The sequence below is a fragment of the Anneissia japonica genome, unplaced genomic scaffold (genome assembly GCF_011630105.1).
Source record: "Anneissia japonica isolate Jap-2015-1 unplaced genomic scaffold, ASM1163010v1 scaffold3334_len1275209_cov185, whole genome shotgun sequence".
In the NCBI taxonomy this organism is placed as follows: domain Eukaryota; kingdom Metazoa; phylum Echinodermata; class Crinoidea; order Comatulida; family Comatulidae; genus Anneissia; species Anneissia japonica.
The window spans coordinates 200,362-215,301 of NW_022738561.1; the positions used below are offsets into that span (position 1 = coordinate 200,362).

The window sequence follows — 14,940 nt, forward strand, 5'->3', positions numbered from 1 at the left end:
CAACAATGCTGTGGGAAACAATGGCTGGATCTCAGTAGAGATACAAAAATGATAAGCAACAGCTAAAAAGTAAACGTAAGTAAACAGCCAGAAATAGAACCAGAGCTTTCGGACAACACTAGTCCTTCCTCAGTGGCGAGTGAGGAAGGACTCTGGTAGTCTATTCTATGAAATTACTTTCTACGGCGTCCACCCCTCCCAAAACAATGGAGGAGCCCAATTTCTGGGTCAACCAATAATAAACAAGAGGGTTTTGTGTGATTTAGTGGCGTTACGACAGAAAAAAAATATCAGTAGGGTTATCAGAAAAGAAAGGGTCTTTTGGTATTCTGAAGTGATCAGGTGAGTAGGCCAACGATATGTATGTTTGCAAGACTTCAACACATGGAGGCAGATTGTATAGGTGTAGCGCTATAAAACTTAAAACTTTTAACCTATTATTGCCAATGTGTGGTCCTCCACCTCCTTGGGTCCTCACATGGAGGTGGTCCTCCCTATTAATATTATTAAAGACACCGTCATCCGGAAGGTGATGTTTTTCAACCGGAAGTAACAGTAGCCAGACTTAGGCTAGCCTGCATGATGTCTCATAATCTGACCTTAGACACCAAGTTTCGCAGTGATGGCGCCAGCAGTGGTGGCGCCAAGACCTGCCCGACGGAGGGGCTAAAAGCCCCGACGGGGGGGGGGCTAGTGGAGCGAATCGAGTCTCACTTTGCTGGGGGCCAGGGGCCGCCTAAGGCCCCCCGGTGGGGGTCCAGGGGATCGGAATATAGGATGAATTATGGCGAATTTTTATTACTTATTTGATAGGCATCGAGTTACTATAATATGACTTCATGTAGGCTATGCTTTCTAATATTGAAATCAGCTTCCTAAACCAAAACATTTTGAATAAAGCAAGAAACAAAGGGTATGCGATGTAACCATGGAGTTATAAAATTAAAAAATAATTATAACTCCATGATGTAACCATCTAATTTATTTTCAAATCCTCATTCTTGAAAGTGAAATTCTATATTTTGGAAATTTTGCATGAAACCTGTCAACCACGCTGTCATGGTCGAGGTTGCTTCACCTATGACGATGTATTCCAACCATCATGAGGCTATCTAAATGAGCATTTGTCATAACAGAACGGAAATTATTTTTAATTAGTCTCATTTAATTATTATTATTATTATTATTATTATTATTATTATTGTTATTATTATTATTGTTGTTGTTGTGATGAAAAATTAACAGTATGGTGGCTAAACGAATATTTTTTTTATTTGTTTGTTCCCCGACAAAATTCATCGTCTTCCCCGACGGGTGGGGGGGGGGCTATGCTTCCCCGACGGGGGGCTATAGGGCCCCCAGCCCCTCTGGCGCCACCACTGGGCGCCAGGTGGGGGTTTTCCCGTTCCTCTCATTTCGTCGCTCACATCACGGACTAACACAATCAAAGTAGATTGTGTTAGTTCGTGAAATCACAGTAGCGCGTCAAAACGAGTGCGTATTGGTTGTCAAGCAATTTTGTATTCTTTACCACACAAAAAGTCCTTAACGACAACAGCGCGTATTTTGACGCTTTTTTGATTTCACGAACTAACACAATTGAATTTAATTGTGTTAGTTCGTGATGTGAGCGACGATTTGTAGTAAGCCTATACATTAGTATACCCTAAAATAGATTGAATTAAGCCTTTGCAGCCGTTAAATTTTCCCCGAACCACTTTCTAAAGATTTTAAGCGACCCCCCCCCCCGACCACGCCCCTTTCTCTCGTTGGGAACTTTGCCAGAAGAAGGAGGAGAAAGCTTATGCATAGTTAGTTGGATCATGTTGGATGGATTTGATTCCAGCATGCAACGGTCATTGGCTATAGCTGTCTGTCTTTCTTTCTGCCTGTATGTGTCTGTTAGCAAGCTATACGCAAAAACTAGGAATGGATCATAACATTTTGTGAAAGGGTACATAATAATCTAAGAATGTTCTGATGGCGTTTGGGGAAAAAAGTTCAAAGGACACTGTCAAGGTAACGGAAATTCAATTTTCCCCTTAAACTTAACCTCGAGCATAAAAGAAGATAATGTGGCTGTATGTTTTAACTGCAGGCTCAACAATGGCAACTTCTTCGAAGATCGCAACTTTGATGAGCGACCACGAGAGATATGTGACCACGTTCGCCGAATACTCGAAACGGTGTAGAAAATATGAGGTCTTGGACAAATGGATCAGCTTGTCTTTTCCTGAGAAAATTGTCAACGCAATTGATGTTAAGGAGGCGGAAGAGTTTAAAATGCTGGGAGTCGGGAGCGGAACAGGTATGAACAAACAAGAAAAAGATATTTCCTTTCCGGGGAGACAATTGGAACGTGGTGGCTGGTGTCGGCCACCAGGAAAGGAACACAAGCATTAAATGGCATAAAATGACCATAACTACGACGAGGAAGATGATAATGATTATGAATGTATATACAGGCATATGATAATAATAACAATATTAATTTATGATAATTTCAGATGATTATGATGATGATCATCATAAAGAGAGGGTGATAATGGTTAGGCCTATTGTGAGTCAATATGATGATGATAATTTAATTAATAATCATCAGAAGGTCCGGGTCTTTTGGATTTTTCAAATCACATTTGAAAACATACTTACCCGCATCTTATTAGGTCTACTGACAAGTAGGGCCTACTCTCCTCATTTTTTTGTAGGCAAATCCTTATATTTTGTTTTGCTGTTCTTTATCGCAATTGCGGATCATGTGCCATATTTATGGATGCCGGCGTTCTACTCGGGCGCACACATATCGCCATTATGATGTACGGAAGCTTATAGTGACCTTCCGTTCAGATGACGAGATCCAGGATCTTGTCATCTTATCATTTTTTTCTAAATGATGTACACATAACGAAAACCAGGATCTCGTCATCTAATCATCTCTTCTAAAGGATGTACACATAACGAGATCCAGGATCTCCCGTAATGATGAAATGACAGTGACGATATTAACATAACACTTATATGTCAAAGATACTAGAAACACAAGATCGAGTTCTCCACAGTCATAAAGTGTTCCACCGATATGCATGGTGGGAATACAAACAATGGGGTGCCGCGTACGGCTGGATCTAAACAACTTCTGCTAAATTAACGGATATAGTGAAATAATATTAGTGGAAAGAGAAGGGCGCCGCGTACGTCTGGATTTAATTAGCAACGGAAGGGCGCCCTGTACGTCAGGATATGAACTGGATAAACGTGTGTAAATTGCTATATTGAAAACTGAAGGGCGCCGCTTACGACTGGATTTGAGTAAAAGATGTGACGTATATCCGCCTCACTTTTGCTATGCGAGTGCCTATCTTGTATTTCTAGTATCTTTGCTTATGTTGATAATGATATATAATAAGATCATGGTGATAAAGTTTAGGATGAAGTAAAAATTATTATAATAATGATGAAGATGATGACGACGATGGTGATTGAAGATTTATGGTGATAATGATTGTGATGAAGATTGAAGATCAATGACGACAATAATAATGATGATTTAAGGTCAATAAGATGAGGATGATAATGATGAAGATGATGATTCGAAGATCAACAATAACGATAATGAGGATGATGATGAAGATGATAATGCTTCAGGATCAATGATGATAATGATGATGTTGAAGATGATGATGATGATGATGATGATGATGATGATGTTGAAGATGATGATGGTGGCAGTGGTTAGTGGTTGAGTAAATTGAAGATTGGTGACGATTGATGATGATGCATTGTTAATAACCGTTATACTGTGAATTTTGCTATTCTGCTAAGATCCCTGCATGTTCTTGTTGTTTTTTCATTCAAGACGTGTCCTGGGTTGAATGTTTACATTTTATCTTTCCAATTTTGTGAATAAATAATGAAAGAAGAAGATGATCAGCAGTGTTGACAAAATAATTACATTAATGTTCTTCAGGTCAAGTTGAGACAAGCGCATTGAAACAGCTGTTAACTAAGTGGCCTATGATAAATCACACTGTCGTCGAGCCCAACTCAGAACTCATTGCTCAATTTAAAGACTTAGCTACGAGGGAAGGCAACGGTCTTCATGGCGTGTCGTTCAATTGGCATAATCTGACGGTGGAGCAGTTCCGTCATGAAACTTCTGACCAATCAAAGAAGTACAATTTAATCATGGCTGTCCAGATACTCTACTATGTAGATAATGTCGAAGAGGTTCTAAAATACTTGACAAGTCTTTTGGAAGATGGCGGTATACTCTTTGTGATAATGGTTGCCGGTATGTTCCATATTCATAATTAGTTCGATCAATCAATCAATCAATTACACGATCAATTTACCCACCCACATACTCTCTGGATCCTAAGGTACAAATGGATGGTAAAATGAATGTTCTATATTTTTCTCGATACTCGGCGCAATGAATCAGTTGGAAATAGCGTAGCATACATAAATGATTATAGATATATATAGATAGATTTTATCCTTTGAGTTGTTTCAATAAACCGTGATCAACCCATTCATCTGACCAATCAGACCAGGGTTATGGTAGAAGCGTCCTTGTCGCTGTCCTGGTTAACACCACTGCGCAACAGATCGTTTCTAATTACAATCGACTTTGACTGCCACGGACAATAAAGCACCAAATGGCATCGCGTCGTAAAGTCCTCATAGAAATTAGAGAATCATTTGTCAACCGACGGTGGTACGACCGTCGGCCGACGCGATATGACCGTTTTTTAGTTTATTAGTGTACTTTAGCCTGGGGTCATGGTAGAAGCGTCCTTGTCGCGGCCGTAGGTAACGCCAATTCTACCATCACCAGAGTGGACACGATAAGAAGAATCAGGGGTCGCGCCAGTGGCCGGGGGCGGAAGAGCCAGGTACCCTCGTCGGGGGAGCTGCCCCCCCCCCTGCCTCACTGTCGGAGAGAAAAGCCAAAATTCGTAGTGGAGAAAACAAAATGTATATGTATTTTCTACATTTATTAGACTCTAAAATCGATTAAATAAGCCTTTGAAATCCCTAAATTGTCATTGTTGTTCGGGGCCTCGCCCCTGGGATACTTTTGAGCGACGCCCAACCAGACCCAATTTTCACTCGTTGGGGACATCGCAAATCCTGTGACCACCCCTGAGAAGAAGTCAGAAGTATCAGAATCTTTATTTTCCACCACATACAAAAACACAATTACAATGGCATATGTAGGAAACAGCATCAGCGATATATGAGTGGGGAGGCTAAATAAGTTAGCAGTGCAATGCACAACTACCTTTAAGATAGTCTAGTACTTCAGATTATCAGTTTTTGTCTCATTGGTCAGACCTACTGTATATTTGATATCTGCTAAAGTTTCAAATACAAAAAAAGTCAAAAGATCATGTTATATCTCGCGACATCGCATATCCTGAACGTATCCTGTGTCTTGACATTGCGCCCTTTAAGCAACGTATCGTATCCAGCATTAATCTATTATACTAAAATGTTTAAAAAGTACCATGTTTTTTCTGATATTTTATTAAATTGTCATCTGATCACATTGCGCCCAATAAGTACAGTGCAGTATCCTTCATTATAGTTATTCTTATGATACTAAAATGTTCATGCTAAATGCTTTTAATAGAAGTAACCATAAGTTTTTTCAGATATTTTATTAAATTATTGTCATTTTGATCATGTAGGCTTTCTTCATCAATATTGTCGCGGGTATGCTTACAACCTTCACATTATTTGACAAATTATCAATTAGTTGCTTCTACTCCTAGACAATGGCTGCAATGATTTGCCTGACCATGTGGGAAAAAACTTCCAAACGAGACTCGAATGTAAGTGGGCGTAGTCGGGTGTCGCTCATCTTACTCCCTCACCCCGGAAACTATGACAATTTAGGGATTTCAAAGACTACATTAATCGATTTTAGAGTCTATATATAAAAAATAGGTGACATTTTTTTTTCTTCTCCCTCCTACGAATTGAGTTTTTCTCTCCAATGAGGGGGAGGGTGCTAACAATTTTATTTTGAACCCTTAATGTTTATGTTGTCGCCGCTGCAGGGTTTGCAGTCGCACAGCTCTCCACTACCGCCGCCGCCCCGTAAGCTTCCACCGTCATTCGTCTCAATTTAAATGTTGTCGAAGCGTCATATTTTAAGTACACTGCATATACATAGGCCTAGTTATTGGAAAAAATTAGAACTTCTTTCTGATTTGTGGCATTTATTCATTCATCCTGTATCTTAAATCAGCGGATCGAGAAATATACAGCAATTGTTTTTGTTGATCTTATCAATAAGTTTAGGTTTATTGATTTGTATTTTGATTGTTGTGTAATCAGAAATGTTAGTGGTTGACGGGATAGTTTAAATAAAATGACAAATGGAAGACCTAAACTGTATTGTAATATACTGGACGGTACAAACCAGCCTGCACGCCTTACATTGAAATCATTTTTATTTTTCTCCTTTTAGAAAATAGTTGTTTTTCGAGGATTGCCCAGAAATTCCCTCAGTTGGAGAGCGAGATTCAACACGCCATTTCCAGCAGACATATTGAACAAATGCTAACTGCCAACCAAAACGAATTCAAAACGTATGAGATTGAAACTAAAATTGATTCTACCGGTTGCTTAGATGGCGATTCAGAACAAGGAGACCATTTGATTGACTTCATAACTCAAGTTGCGTACTTGAAGAAACAGGCGTCCGAATCTTTGTATAACGAGATAATCGAATTCATTAAAAGTGATAACGTTAGTTTGCCAAAAACTGACGATGGTAGAAGTTGGATTAGATGTAACTATGATGCAATTTTCGTCAAGAATTAAGCTCATTAGTATAATCGGTAATGCGTAAGTCAAACGATAAGTATAACATGTCCGTTTTTGAAAGATTTTCAATCAGAACAAAGAAAGCGCCAGAGATTCCCTGACGAGGGCACAAAGGTCCCCATCTGACGAGAGTCCCACGATCTCAGACGGGGTCCACACCCGCCTTCATCCCTACCATGGCTGATTTTATTAATAGGCACCTCTAGATTCTCAGAAATGGCCCTCTCAGTCTGTAGGCCTAAAAAATATTTTTCATAGCAGTGTTGCCCGACAAGATTATCGAATCTGGGATTCATTGTTTCCCGAATGGGGATCCTGTGACCTGGCCTAACTTCAGCTGGCGCCGCCATTACTGATTCAGAACCCATGGAAAATTTAAGAGAAATAAAATGTACTTGTTGAAATATGTTGAAATATTTTGTTTGGATACTTATATTGAATAAACAAGGAGTTTACTATCAGTACGGTAGTGTTTTTAGCCTGAATATATCTGAAATATCTGTCGAACATGAACATCGTATATACACCACTTAACTAATTAGCCTATATATTATGCTGATTGTTTTTTCATAAAATCTTTATTTCAGCAATTAAAAGCTATATGAATTACATAAAACAAAAACAACATTACAAAAGCAGAAAGCAGAAAAAATGCATCAATAATGTTCAAAAAGTGCGCTAAACCTCGAAAAGCGTCATCCATTTTGAGTGAAGCCATGATTCTCTAAAACATAAGTGATAAATAGTTTTAATCAACTTGTTTGTACAAATAAGTTATAGACTGCTGTTTCATTTGAGCAATTGCTGAATTTACGGCTTAACATAATAATATGGATTTTGTTTCGCCTAATGACTCGTTGTTTCATATTAAATGCCCAGACGATTGGTCTGCTTGTCTCGTTGGATTAATTTCGGATGATATATAAAGCTTTTCGTAAAACGTTTGCTTTGTGGTGCAAAAACAATTACTCGATACTTAGGCCTAATGTTGATAAAACAAAGATATAATCATTGATATTAGGAAATCTCAGTAACTGTTTAATCTGTAACAGGACACAAATATCTCGGTAACTATACTGATAATAAATTAAACTGAGCATATAATACACACAAAAGTAGCAAGAAATGTAACCAAATGCTGTACTTTTTACGCAGAATAAAATTCTTTAATGTAAACCCTAACATTATAAATAATGTTTTGTTTCTGTTATTCAACCAGTTTCAGGGGCGGATCCAGCCTGCCAGAAAAGGGGGTGGGGGCGCAATCTGCGAGCGAAGCGAGCAGCCTTATAGGCTGGGGGCCAGGGGCCGCCTAGGGCCCCTGGTGGGGGTCCAAGGGGGCGAACCCCCTTGAAGCCCAGCACATTTGAGGAATATGAGGTTGTATTGAGTCGATTTTGACTATCTAGCATGGTAGTTTTCACTAACAAATAAATAAAAAAATTTTTAAAAAATAGGTGTATGTCTTTTAAAAGAAATTTTAATGTACAGGGTACCTGCTGTATGTAACTATGAAATGTGTCATTAAACTAATAGTAATTCATCAACTCACAGCTGTGGGTTTTAGTGCCTCTTCCACGAACATCTCAAAAATAATCTTTGACAACATGCAAAGCCTCATAAATGTACACCATTTCAAAAGAGAAATTTCACTTCTAGAAAACATGATGAAGTTTCTCAGCAACATCGAGCATAAAAACAGCAACATCGAGCATAAAAATCACAAAATCAGCAAAAAGAAAAACTAATATCCAAAATCCGTTAAAAAAAAAAAGTCGTCAAACAACAAAATCCGCTACTGTATATTAACATTGAATAAATTACAAGTGTTCTATTTCTCACCAAGTGGATTTATGAATAGCACTCTCCTAAACACTGTGGGTGTAATTTTTTATTTTTATTTTTTTTTTTGCAAAATCAGAGGGGCGTACGCCCCTTACGCCCTTCCCCCAAATCCACCACCGGAAATAGGCCTAGGCCCTAGGTTTAGGTAGGCCTACTTTGTTTCGTGTCAATTAGAGAACAGGATTATTATTATTATTTTTATTATACAATTTCATTCAGTATAGGCCTATCTTGTAAATTACACAATGATGATTTAAACCAGGTACTGTACTTGAAAACAATAAGGAAGTAAAACTGACACGTCAAAAGTGTCAAATGTTGTCTACACAAACGCTGTACTTTATTAAGAGTAGGCCTAAGTCTACTGAAGGGGTGTCGTCAAGGATATTATTCCGGGATCTTGTTTAATGCTCTAGGCAGCTCCTTTGTTGGGACCTCCCCCTCCCCAATTGTCAATCAAACATTCAAACGGTTCAAATTGGTTTGTACTTAATAAAATTGAGAAAATACATAAATTTAATTGATAACCTATTACTTATAACTTTGTCAGTTTATCTGCTATGTTGTTGCAACAATTGTAATTAAAACATGTTAGAAAATATAAAAATTGAAAAATTTATAAAATATATAAAAAGTTGGAAAATTTATTGTTAGCAAGGTTTGAAGTATCATTGAACTGTAGCTATGGAAAATATATCTAAGCACAAAAAGTGAATTGGAGGGGGAGGTCCCAACAAAGGAGCTGCCTAGAGCATTAAACAAGATCCCGGAATAATCTCCTTGTTGAGGTTTATGAATAGATGGTTTAGAATTGCCCAATTGTGATTTTATTTAAGTTTATCCATTACGTTTGTATCAGCATTAATCACGAGATTCATGTCTGCCCGACCATGGTCCGACGGAAGAAATGATTTCCCCTTCATCCGCCACTGTCCTTAAGCAACAATTGTTCATTGTTTCGCCATGGTCCTCATCTACTAAAAAGATTTGTCAACAAATGAAAATATAATTTTAGGTCCTAGGCCTACTCCGCGGTGAAATCAAGTTATTGTTGCGTCGAGGCGGTTCCGTTTGTGAGGAACTCAAAAACTTGAAAAATGAAATATATTTGCATTACTTACTTACTTTGTATATTATATAAGTCCATATAAAATCGCCAGGGTTGTCAAGAAAGATGGAAGCGAGAAATGTTTGTTACGTTTACTTTTTCAAATTTAACATTTTCGGTGGCACTCAACTAATACAAACGGAATAATAGAAAGGAAATTAGTTTCAAAAATTAAAATACACTATAAAAATCAAATTAGGCCCACATAACGTCTTGTTGAATTACAACATACTGGTAGAAGGGCAGTCGCTGCGTAGACTGTCCACCCGTATTTAGGCATACTTTATAAACAAGGTACTAATTTCGATGTGTGTTTGCGTCAATATCATAGGAGTGAAAATTTTGCCCTACCTGACGTATTATCGTACCGTCAACACTAGTCACTAAGCGCAAGCTAGGTAGTCTGTGGTTATGGCACAAGATAGGCCTATTTGTTTTGTGTGTTCGATTTATTCAAATTACTTGAATTTTTTTTTTGCCAGTATTTGGGAACGTACTGAGTATAGGCCTACACGTCAGGAGGGCAACGTAGGGCAACATGACATGTAGGGCACAACATCACTCCTATGATATTTTCCCGAGTTGAAACTCACATCGAAATAGCAGTAAGCCTATACCCACTGCTTTGGGATCGGATTCAACACTAGTCACTAAGCGCAACTCGGTAATCTAGTGCTATTAGCACTAGGCTTTATCTGGAGGTCTTGAATTCGATCCCCACTCCGCTTTACTGGTAGTGGTGGTGGTGGTAGTAAAGCTTATTTAACTCAGCAATTTACATGCTGTTTTACCTCATGACCGTGATAAAAAAAAAAAAAACAAACAAAAACGAAAATATAAATCAAATTTACAAAATATACAATATAAAGGAAAAGCTAAATACAGTATAACGGAATAATGAAATTTACTTTTATACAAAATAATTCATATATGAACAGTATTATATTATTTTACTCTAAACAGAAATAAGGTACATTTATAAATATTAACATTACATTGAGGAATATGAAATAAGGTTTTTGAAAATGCTTAGGCTAGCGTGTTTGAAGTTAGTACATTTTAATTTAGTTTGTTCCATTTAATAGCTCCGTGGTATGAAATACTTCATTTTATAATTAGTTCTTGGTTTAGGATTGTATAGATTACCGTACTTTTACTTTTACAAAAATCATAATTACTATTGCCTAGATAAAGAGACAATTAGTTAGATAAGATGGGGCAATCAGTAACTTGTTTATTTGAAATTGGACACCAATTTAACTAGACAATAGGCCCTACATTGCTACTGGGCGTGTACCCCAGGCGATTTTTTTTTTCGAGTACCCTGTTTGGGAACGTACTGAGCATATTCGGTACGACAACACGTCAGGTAGGGCAAAACATCATTACAATATAACAACTAAGTAAGTTAAAATGATAAAAAAAAAAAAAACACTGAACACTTATGACGATATTATTATGTGTACTCACGCGATGGGTGCACAAACATGCTTACGCACACTCATATAAACATTACGTTTAGTATATAATTTGATATATCATTGAAATACTTTGTGTGCATTAATTTAGTGTTCATATCTGTGTATCAACTCAGTAGTCATCCTATAAATTAAGTACTTGTTGGACAGGCAAGTGATGACGTTGCAGTATATCCCTTAATGAATATGACTCCAGAGAGTTACGGTATTTCACTTAACAAGGATGTTGTAGTGACATCATCAACATGGTACCCACATAATCCAAGCGTCGTTGTTGAATCTTGTGATTGTAAATCAATTTTACTCATGTTAAGTTGATTTTAATTAACATATTATCATAGAGTGTAGGCTATTGAGTGGCCGGGCCTATGTTAGCATTCCAGGCTATATAGGCCTACCTACGGGTTTGATGGTCAATGGTCACTCATTCTTAAATGTAACACCACTTGGCTAATAGTAAGGTATAAAATTAATTAATAAAAACTTAACAATTGTAATTTTAAACATCATACTGGTATTTTGAACTCCTCATATGAAGAAAGATACTGTAGGCCTATAGTCGTACTGCATTCCTATTTTTACATATTTTCCTTATACTATAGTAATACTAGTACCGTAATAGTACTACTAGTTCCGACATTATTCGGGAAAGGTAGGTAAAGGTAAGGGTAAGTAAGTAAGTAAGTAAGTAAGTAAGTAAGTAACTTTATTGCTTCTCTTTTATAACAGAGGCACAGCCGTAAAGACGTGCAGCAATAACAAAATCAGTAAAAACTTAATTACTGTGATAAAATATAGTAAGAAAATATAGTAAAAAAGGGTTTACAAAAATAGTACTGTAATAGAGATAAAAATAAATACTAATACTAATAATATAAGTAAGATGGTTAATACATCACTGATACACACACATACATATACACATACACACAAACATATACACACATATATATATATACATATATACATATATAGATTAAAAGACAAAATACTGAAAAACAACAATGCTGTGGGAAACAATGGCTGGATCTCGGTAGAGATACAAAAATGATAAGCAACAGCTAAAGAGTAAACGTAAGTAAACAGCCAGAAATAGAACCAGAGCTTTCGGACAACACTAGTCCTTCCTCAGTGGCGAGTGAGTGAGGGTTGAAAAAGCCAGATAGGTAGATGTAGGAGAATGACCCATAACTTGCAGCGTCATTGTGCTGAATTGCGTATGGGTGTGGTCCGTGACTACCTAGCAGTGAAGAGTCGGTTTTCATGGTAGATACATGTTCATATCATTCCAGAACGATGTGGAAGGTTAGTTAAACAGTTGTAGCGCCCTCTGTAAAAACTAGTAGTTCGATGAGGAGGCTGTATGCATTACTAAAGGGAAATTCCCATAGACAATGCATCTACGAGGAAGTTGTGGACAAGGTGCAGATCGAAACCGATAATATATTTAGGCCTACATCGTGATGATATGATAATAATAGCTATGATGATGAAAATAATAACAATGCTAATGGTAAATGGTGATTAAAATGACAATATATTTCTTATGATATAAACAATAGGCCTAATAATGACGATGATGATAATAATAATAACAATAATAATAATAACAATAATAATAATAATAATAATAATAATAATAATAATAATTTAATAATAATAATAATTTTTTTTATCGGTTATATTTTTTTACTTGTATATTTGAATGATCTTTGCATTACCATGTAATTCAGAAGGCTTGCTACAATTTGGTAGCCTATGTTTTAAAATAAATAAACAAAAAAAAAATTCATGATGATAATAATATCAATAATGATGATGATGAAAATGCTGATAAAGATGATGATAATGGTAATGATGATGGTGATAATATAGTATGATGATGATGATGGTCACGATGATGATGGATGATGACGATGATGATGAGGATAATGGATATATGATGGTGACGATGATACAATATGTTGATTGTAATTTATAGCCTTTGTATTAATGATTAATATCAAACCTAATAATAGGTCAAATAATACATTAATTATAATTATTATTATTACATTATTATTATTATTATTATTATTATTATCATCATTATTTAATATTATTAGGCCCATTATTGTTATATATTATTATTATTATTATTATTATTATTATTATTATTATTATTATTATTATTATTACTTATAGGCCTAACTCATATTTACAGTATATTAGAATTATTATATAATGCTCGAAATCGTCGAAGCGATGGTGATTCAATCGATTGACTTGAAGTGAGTGGGCCTTCCCCATTCCCGTGATTTACGGAAATAATGTTTCCGCCCATACATTACTGTGATTCAAGGTGATAGGCCCGTTCAAATTACCGATGGTGTTTAATCTATTAATATTAAGACGAATATAATAACATGCAGGTCACAATATATGATATACAGCGATGCTGGTCTCGTTCTGTTAAATAGGTTTCCACTACGGAAAGCATAGCTATTATATTAGTAGGAAAAAGCTTTGTGTAGGCGTTTGATAAACCTGGTCTTTCCTTAGCACTGCATACATAGTGGATGTAGAAAAACTCTCACTGACTCTGCATAGACTTCATACGTACAGTATTCACTTAGTAGAACGCGTGTGGCCTGGAGGGGAAATATGGCTGAGTTGTGTGAAACTTCAAATTCAAGCCGTGGAGGTACTTCTAAGAACATAGTACAGCCGAATTCGTTCGATGAGTCCTCTGATAGTGAGGGTGAAGAAGTTCGGCTTCATAAAGCCTTTCACCGGCGAGTTTCTACCTCAAAACAAATCAAACACAAGGTATGTTTCACAACACTTCTTCCTAGCTAGGCCCAGGCTTCGCGTAACATTTGCTTAGACCACTTTAGACGGGCTTACTTTACTAGTGGGTGCTTTCGATAATAATAGTAACTCAAAACTTGCTTAGCCTGGAGTAGACTATAGTAAAATCCTTAAAAAACTAGTACTCTTATATTGCATTTTAAGAATCACATTCAGTTGATTTAACAGGTTATTTTAAGGCATTTAACGCAAAATCATTAGGCCTAGGCTGGTAATATTGATCACAAATTAGGCACTGGCCTCCTTAACTAGAGTAGAGCTAAATCATGTTAATTGTTATTTAATTACTGAAAATCTTGTGAATTATCAAGAGTCGGACCCCGGCTAGGACAAAATGTCGTGTATTTTTTCTTGCCATAATACAAGATGTTGATATTAGTAGAATTTAAGCTTACTGTAGTACAACCCCATTTACAAGGTCTTATGTCAGGCCCATAGTCAGGGAGGTTTTTATGGTTCAGGCAAACCCCCTTTCTTAGCAAACCCACTTTTTTCTGACCCCCCCCCCCCAAATTTCTGGAATGAGTCCTCCAGCCCAACTAATGCACTTCAGACTCACCCAGACTTTCTATTAGTGGACGCTTGGCTTAATCTTTTTTAGGTTCGTGTGCAAAAAAAATCCCTCATTTTTTTGTCACCGCGAATACATCGTGCACCGAGATAAAAATTGAATTGTAATCGAAAATACTTTCGTAAAACAAGCTTAATTAGAACCCGAAGAAAGTTACTTCAAATTCAATATTAAGTATGAACAATTAAGGAATTCATTGAATCAATGGACCCTCATAAACACAACAAACTGAACATTTAATAGGAATATTC

The 14,940-nt window shown here is 36.6% G+C and overlaps 2 protein-coding genes across 8 annotated transcripts in view; both read left to right on the forward strand.

The window, feature by feature from the left end:
* Nucleotides 1–230: 230 nt before the first annotated feature.
* LOC117117642 (histamine N-methyltransferase B-like) lies at nucleotides 231–7,301 on the forward strand. 2 transcript variants are annotated; one of them, XM_033262020.1, is made up of 4 exons: nucleotides 231–342; nucleotides 2,099–2,308; nucleotides 3,968–4,291; nucleotides 6,479–7,301. In XM_033262020.1, exons 2-4 carry the CDS (start codon nucleotides 2,107–2,109, stop codon nucleotides 6,832–6,834), a joined length of 882 nt encoding a protein of 293 aa, XP_033117911.1. In that variant the 5' UTR covers nucleotides 231–342; nucleotides 2,099–2,106; the 3' UTR covers nucleotides 6,835–7,301. The 2 variants fall into 2 exon arrangements, with proteins under 2 accessions (XP_033117911.1, XP_033117910.1); XM_033262019.1 differs by lacking the exon at nucleotides 231–342 and adding an exon at nucleotides 345–399.
* Nucleotides 7,302–13,580: 6,279 nt separating this feature from the next.
* The window catches only part of LOC117117611 (diacylglycerol kinase delta-like), a 99,686-nt gene continuing 98,326 nt past the window's right edge, over nucleotides 13,581–14,940 (forward strand). For all 6 annotated transcript variants that reach the window (XM_033261969.1, XM_033261971.1, XM_033261970.1 and 3 more), the window contains exon 1: nucleotides 13,581–14,076. In XM_033261969.1, coding sequence (XP_033117860.1) covers nucleotides 13,912–14,076 — 165 coding nt within the window. In that variant the 5' untranslated portion in view covers nucleotides 13,581–13,911. The remainder of the gene's footprint in view (nucleotides 14,077–14,940) is intronic.

What these genes read in the sequence shown, in the direction of transcription:
- LOC117117642 (XM_033262019.1), top strand. Translation starts at nt 360, where the DNA reads ATGTATGTTTGCAAGACTTCAACACATGGAGGCAGATTGT. An exon ending in AACACATGGAGGCAGATTGT is followed by an intron (nt 400 to 2,098) that starts ATAGGTGTAGCG and finishes TTTTAACTGCAG; the next exon opens with GCTCAACAATGGCAACTTCT. An exon ending in GGGAGTCGGGAGCGGAACAG is followed by an intron (nt 2,309 to 3,967) that starts GTATGAACAAAC and finishes AATGTTCTTCAG; the next exon opens with GTCAAGTTGAGACAAGCGCA.